The 7500-nt window shown below is 40.2% G+C and overlaps 1 protein-coding gene across 1 annotated transcript in view; it reads right to left on the bottom strand.

Annotated features, from left to right (window-relative positions):
* Positions 1 to 165: 165 nt before the first annotated feature.
* Positions 166 to 7500, bottom strand: part of pAbp (poly(A) binding protein) — an 8100-nt gene continuing 765 nt past the window's right edge. The window contains exons 2-4 of the mRNA XM_043036621.2: positions 4458 to 4565; positions 2581 to 2877; positions 166 to 2398 (exon numbers count right to left, since the gene is read on the bottom strand). Coding sequence (XP_042892555.1) covers positions 848 to 2398; positions 2581 to 2877; positions 4458 to 4547 — 1938 coding nt within the window. The 5' untranslated portion in view covers positions 4548 to 4565 and the 3' untranslated portion in view covers positions 166 to 847. The remainder of the gene's footprint in view (positions 2399 to 2580; positions 2878 to 4457; positions 4566 to 7500) is intronic.

Genomic DNA, 7500 nt, shown 5'->3' with positions numbered 1-7500 from the left:
TATATGACGTGCAGATACAACTCGTCCGTTTGACCCCAGATGGATTGTTGCCAAGCTCTCTTCAGGATACATTATATTATACAAATAATGAGCATAATACCTAAGTAATATTTCTTGAAGAAATCTTGCGCAACCTAAGTAAAATATGGGTAATAAAGTATCAAATTAAGGTTATAGAAACAGAAGTTTATTGTTGCCAATTTTTCCTTGAGTTTCGTAGCACACTGTTACAAAAGTTTTTTTAGAGTTTTATAGAGATGTTACTGTTATCGGATTTTTCGCCCAATGGTGGGGCATTTTTGTTTTTTATACAAAGTTTTTTAAGGTTTTATTTTTCCTTTATTTTATTTTTTCACCTTTTAAAACAGGCATGTCGGAACTGATCAACTAAAACCTGACTCCCATTCTCTTCTAGAACATTCTTGGTTGACAATGTTCTGACCTGCCGTTGGCGTTAATTATAATGAACGATATGTTGCATTATAATCAACTGCATTAATAGTAGGCTACTGTCTTATGGGTTTTTTATATTTTACGATTTTTTTTAAGATTTTTTGTATATATATGACACCTACTTGACAGACTGTTCACGTGGTTGTGGTCGAACCTAAACTATGCCGCATCTATTGGAGTCCAAAAAAGAAAGAAAAAAAAAAGACAGCGTGCAAATGATAAATGATGTCCTTTACAAATATTGCTAATTAACCTTGAAACAAAAATAACCAAATGACAGCAAAGAAATTAAAACTCCAATGACTGGGCACAAACTGTAAAACTAAAATAAGCAACATGCAGCACTGATAAAGGGTTGTTAAAATATAGGAGGACTGCTTGCTGTGGAACTTGTTTACATATCCTCCTTCTTCTGAGCAGCAACAGCAACAGCCACCACTTGCTGCTTGGCCTGATGGGCCTGGAGCACAGCCACAGCTTCCTCCACCTTTGCCTTGAGTGAGTTGCGATCCTCGAGCATGTGCAGGAGGTCCGAGTTGTCAATCTCCAGCAACATGCCAGTGATCTTACCCGCAAGCTCGGGATAAATGTCGCGGATGAGGGGGAACAGACGTTCTCCCAACATCTGCTTCTGCTCCTGAGGCAAGGCAGAGGCCAGCATAGATGGAGTGAGTGGCTCTTGCCCTTGGATGTGCACAGCGGGCTGGACAACAGGGGCCACTGCAGCAGCTGAAGCTGGGCCGCCACCTGAGACAGCTGGTGGATTGCGCATGTTGGTTGTATACTTGTAGTTTGAAGCGCGTGCTGCAGATGAAAGTGCAGGTGGAACTGCACCAGCATTTGGCGCAACAGGCCTGGCTGCTTGCATCAAGTTCGGGATTTGCTGTTGCTGAGCAGTTGCAGCTGCTGCAGTAATAGGACGGACATTGCGGGGTGCTGGCTGTGCTTGGCGAGGGGCTGATCTGTATGGCGCAGCCTGCATTGGGTAAGCACTGGCTGCCTGAGCACCTGCTCGCACTTGGGCCGTTGGCTGAGTTGGCCAGCGAGGAGTTGCCCTAATCTGAGCCATCTGTGGCGAGTAGAAACGCTGAGCTTGTGGCATGGTAGGCATGAAGTAGCTAGTGCCACCAGGTTGGAACATTTGTCCCATCTGTTGCATGCGCATACCAGCCACACGCTGCATGTACTGAGATGCCAGATGTGCCTTACGATCCTCGCGACGTTGAGCGAGAGCAACATACAGAGGCTTGCTGACCAAAATACGGCCATTCATCTCTGTAACAGCACGAGTAGCTTCCTCGGGTGTTGAGAAGCAAACGAATCCAAAACCCTTTGAGCGGCCATCCTCTGTCATAACCTTGGCACTTGTGATAGTACCATAGTTAGAGAACTCCTTGCGAAGCCTTTCATCATCGATGGTGTCGTCCAAATTCTTGATGTACAAGTTCACTCCTTGGTATCTGTTCATGCGCTCGATCTTCATCATCTCAAACTTCTTCTTCAGCTCTGCTTGACGTTCTCCTCTCTTCTGAGCCCTTCCAACATAGATTTGCTTCCCATTCATTTCCTTACCATTGAATTCATCACAGGCCTTCTCAGCTGCTTCAGGTTCTTCAAATGCAACAAAACCAAAGCCCTTGGATTTGCCATCCTCATTTGTCATTACTCTATGACTGGTAATCTTGCCAAATTGCGAGAAAATCTCGTAGAGCTTCTCATCATCCAGGTCATCACCGAAGTTCTTAACGTACACATTTGTGAAACGTTTAGCCTTCTCTCCCAACTCTTTCTCCCGTTCTGCCCTGGGGATGAACTTGCCTACGTAAACTTTCTTGCCATTAAGCAACATACCATTCACTTTCTGGATAGCATTCCTGGCTGCTTCCTCAGTTTCAAAATGTACAAATCCATAGCCTTTGGAATTGCCAGTCTCATCTGTAGCAACCTGTAGAAGAGACAAGAAGACCACATTAGTTTCAAGATTATATCCATTTAGTTTTCTTCAGTTCATTTTCAATGTCCAAACAAGATGAATGTAAATTTTAGTGATACAAATATAAATTGTATTCTTTAGATAATTTTTTTTTTTTTCATTATTAACTTAGCAACGAAAGAAGTCATTCTTACCTTGCAGCTGAGAATATTCCCAAATGCAGAGAATGTATCATACATGGCCTTGTTATCAATAGATTTATCTAAGTTCTTGATGAACACATTGCCAACACCAGATTTTCGAAGGGAAGGGTCACGCTGTGACCACATGATTCGGATCGGCCGACCCTTCATCACATCAAAATTCATTGTGTCTAGAGCTCGTTCAGCATCAGCTGGTTGCTGGAAGTTGACATAAGCATAGCCCAAAGATCGACGGGTAATCATATCTCTGCACACACGAATGGAGAGCACAGGTCCAGCAGATGAGAACTGAAAACAAAGATGTATTGTTATTTTTCAAGGAAGAGGTGATAGATAAGATAAGGAGGGATTAGTGTACACCTAAACTTTGTAAAATTGATGGATAAACAGCAACATCTTGACATTACTGTTAAGAAGCTGAAGAATGATATCAAGATACCTATAGCATAGACCATACTTCACTAAAGATTGGGAAACCATAGTGCAACTTCATGTAGTTTTGATTTCAGGTATTAAGAAGGGCAGGACAAAAAGAAAAAAATCAAAACAGAGGTGACAGCAAGTAGAACATGTGGTAACCTGGTCATGAATCAAGAGAAGGTAGAAAGTCCTATAAGATAGAGAGCATACACATAGTCCAGTAAATTTCTGTGTGTGTAGCTTCCTAGAAATGAGTCTACTGGTATAAATTCCAAATTAACTGCCGAGATTATGCATGGTCACAATGAGGCTGTATTCTATTAAGCTCCAAATGTAAACAATAGCGAAGGATACAACAATCCAGGCAACCAACCAATCTCACCCAATGGCTTTCACCTCGGAGTTGGCATAAGATGGCACTTCCACAACCCTTACCAACGACGTTCGTGTTAAGAAAATGAGTTTAGGGAGAGTCGCGCATTTTTTAACACAGATCCGTTATTTGCAAGGGACATGAAAGATAAGCCGTCTGCTGCCCTCTCAGGGATGCCAACCATCGGAAGGACTGGGCAGATGCCTGCACCATTTAATCCTCAACTAATGTTAACACTAGGAAATTAACAGAGTCCATCCTTATCTAGACTTACCTAATTTCAACCATAATTCAGATTTCATTCCAGCAGAAAAAGCTCTAGCAAGATACACCTTTCAGTAATGGTCCAAACTTGTTCATCCTCTCCATCTTAGAGCATATAAACCTTAGCCAACAATGCACCTTGCCACCCACTGTCTTGTTCCACCTGTTGCCATCTCCTCCAAATCTTTTATTTTTGTCCATCTTCCAATACCTGAAGTCACCAGAGTTGAAATATTTTTCCCATTCCTTTAGGAATTTCTGTTTAGGCTGAACATATTCTTGGTCACTTCCTCACAATGGAATTTTTGCAAAGTAGTATATTGGGGCTGATATACAACATTTCTAAATTCCATTACTTCCTTCCACAATTTTCCCCCCTTGAAGTTTTAAACATCTAAAGGTGACATTCTGCAGAACACTGAAGGATACATACCAAGACGAAATATACAAAAACATACATATATACCTACAGCCGTCTACAACACCCTTACTTTCTCCATCACTGCAACTTGAAAGTAACGGCTGTCACTTCTCAAACATTTCTGTAGCTGCCTGAAAATATAAGTAGCTACCAACTATTATTCCACACATTCATTACTTCCATTAATGCATACTTACAACTTCTTGGACAAGTCACAGGGTGTTTAGGAGGAAGGGTTTTTACTGGCCCCTGCCGTGTGTGTTTGACGAGGGTCGAGGATTCTGTCTTAGTGTTTAAGCTTAAAAAAATTTCAACTTTTAAAAAGTAAAGTCATATAGGCATCAATAATAAAATATCACCTGGAAGGCCTGACATCTTCACAGTGCTAACCTTTTCGAAGAGCATGGCCTCTGTACAGTCTGCATGGAGATCGCCCACGTAGAGAGAGGCTAGAGGGTAGCTAGGGCCACTGGGATTCATTTTGCAGCCAAATCACACCTGCAGGTTCATGTAAAAATTAGTTGGTCTGTTAAAAACATGACAAACATGAGAATAGAGAGATAATAGATCCATGATCAATACTCTTGTATCAACAGTGTACTGTCAGCAAACTGATTTCCTTATTGCTTTGATGAATCCCATCTTAAATGCCAATTAAAAAATTCCCTTTATAACAATTTCTTACTTTAAAAGCATTACAATCCATCATTTGGGTACAGCTTAGGAATACGATTTGTTGATCATATCTGTATGCCATTTCTTGTACTCTTACCCATTGAAGACCATATTACATTAAATGGATAGTCTAGTGGTTTTATTTCATTAAATTTTCTTTAAAACGGATGATAATAACCGAGTCACCAAGTAGTCAATCTTTAGGCCAACCTGGAAAGCTGTTTTACACCATTCCTTGAATATCACAAAATCACATCTATTGGCATAAAAAAGAAGAAATGATCAGATAGGCCCACTAGTTGATTTCTTGGTGACCTTCATCAAAGGGTTAATGTGAAGCACAGAATCAGTTATTTTTTGTTTCCACCCTATGGTGTGCAAGAACCCTCAGAAAGTCTATTCTCATTACTAATCATAATCATTGATATTGTAAGCCAGAAGATATATGCATTAATAGCAGCTTATAGCTGTACATTGCACTTGTAAGTCAAACCATAGTTTAACTCATTATTGAAAGGATGATATACCACATGAATATTTTACATAAAACAGATGACATCATGGACTTTTCACATTTTCCTTCACTTGTCAAAACATTAAACATAAAACATTGTCACACCATAGAAAAGGGTGCATGAAAATTGTACCACGGGTTTAGTGCAGCCTTTTGCCAGAAATTTGTATGTGCATGCTATATTGCCTGTGGGAGCAGCATTAGGCAAATCTACGCCTTCTTGTGATTGGGGTAACTATTCATTTATCTATGGATCCAAGTTCTGGGAAGAGCTATGGATTTATCTAGGGAATGAGCACACAAGACAACCCTGTCGCCCTGTCAGCAGGCAAAGTGCCTGATGACAGGGCGACACACCAGTGTGACGTTCCCCATCCAATATTGCATAGGCCCAGCAAAGGGGGTTTTCACTTCTCGCCGGGCCCGTCGGGACTGTGATTTGGCAGTAATGGGACTATAAGGGCATCACAATACTTAGAATCAGCATTATGTTATAAATCATAATGTATTTTCTTTTGTACAAACCCATAGTTATTAATGCTAAATTCAACCAGTGTGAATGGAGGACCTAAAGAGCTAACTGGCAGTCAGGACATGATTTCTGACACCACTGGCACCAGCTAAAAATGAGACGGACATAGAAGTTTACCCTTTCCCTCATGCAGCACAGACTACTGCCATTAGAATCATAATAATTCATGACTAGTGTGCTTCAACTGTTTCTGATGTCATGTCATGTGCACTTGTCTTTTAGGCGTATCGAAGCCATTGTGAATGTCATGACACAAACGTCCACTACAGGTTATTAACCCATTCGCGCCAGCTGACGTGCTGTCACATTTCGTGGTTTTTGGGTCAGATGCCGGTAATGAGATATTTAGTCAAGGCCGGCGCGCCAGGTGAGCGAGCGGACAGCCAGGCTCGCAGCTATTTCTCCCGAGCATCCCGAGATATTTGGCTTATGTGTTCCAATTTCCTGGCATCTCGACCATTTAGAGCTGGAATGCCCAGTTGTGAATGGGTTAAATCTGGGACTGGGCAAGCATCACTGAGAGAAGCCATTTGTAAACGGACATGAACCATTACATACTACTTTTCAATTCTTCCCAAGATAGTCCTAGACATGTGAAACGTCAATAAAAATTAATATATTAGGTAATACTAGAAAAGTCATCATACAATACCAACAGCCTCTTATATTTCCAAGTATTTTTAAATAATAAATAAACAACAAATGCCATGGCTTTCAGTTGGAGCTTGAACAGGTTCTTTATCAGATATAAATTGCTAGGAAGTTCTATTTAGCCAGAATATATTGGAGGAGCTTTGTTGATCACTGTTACAGCACGTGTGAAGGTCCAGGCATCTGTTGATATCCACCAACAATGACACGTTATTTTCAATCTTTAACTTTGTACATCTCTGGTATCTAACATCTCTAGTGCAAATAGTAACCAAGGTAAGTATTAAGAATAGGATTACATGAAAATCAGAAAGAAAAAAAAGGTAATAACCATGAAAAAGAGGACTTAAAAAGGTGACAGTAAGGTCATAATAAATGGATACCTTTGTGCTTCTTGCATTACCTAATATAAAGTAATGTTTAAATGTATTGATAAACATTACCAAGTACGGCAGAGGACCTTGTCAAAAGCTAGGTGTGGCCTCCTGATTCTCAAGTTTAAAGATTAATCATGAAGTTAGCTTAACTATATAACTGATGTCAGACAAATCAAACCATAAAAATAACAAGTTCTCAACTTTGAATAAAACTACATGTCTATTCAAGATCAGTAATGGACTATTCATAAATATTTCCATCTCAATGAACTTTCAGTCAAAATATTCATGAGGTGCAAACAGTATCTCTGAAGATAATACAAGCATGTAGATGTACTCCCAAACTGTAGGCCATATACTTTACGGCCACGAGTTGTGAGCTGGACAATTTACAAAAACTTCCAAGAAGCTTTCTCAAAAAATACTACTTAGAATACACAGCTAACATTTCTGCACAAGCAAGCAAACCCACCACCATTGTGCATGAAATCATGATGCAAGCCTCACAAGGGTGGGAATTTTCCTCATGCATCTCTGACTCATGCCCCCCCTCCCACATTCTCTAATCCAGCCTTATTTTTCCCGATCTAAAACTAACCTATACATTCACCATCAAACAATAAATAAATATGTATTATAATTACCCAAAGTACATTCGTTGGTGAAAAAAACAAAATACTAAGT

The sequence above is a fragment of the Penaeus japonicus genome, unplaced genomic scaffold, assembly GCF_977035675.1.
Source record: "Penaeus japonicus unplaced genomic scaffold, GWHDUDI00000001_assembly GWHDUDI00000012, whole genome shotgun sequence".
Classification (NCBI taxonomy): domain Eukaryota; kingdom Metazoa; phylum Arthropoda; class Malacostraca; order Decapoda; family Penaeidae; genus Penaeus; species Penaeus japonicus.
Note: the sequence above shows the minus strand (reverse complement) of the source record. Positions and strands in the feature narration are given on the sequence as shown.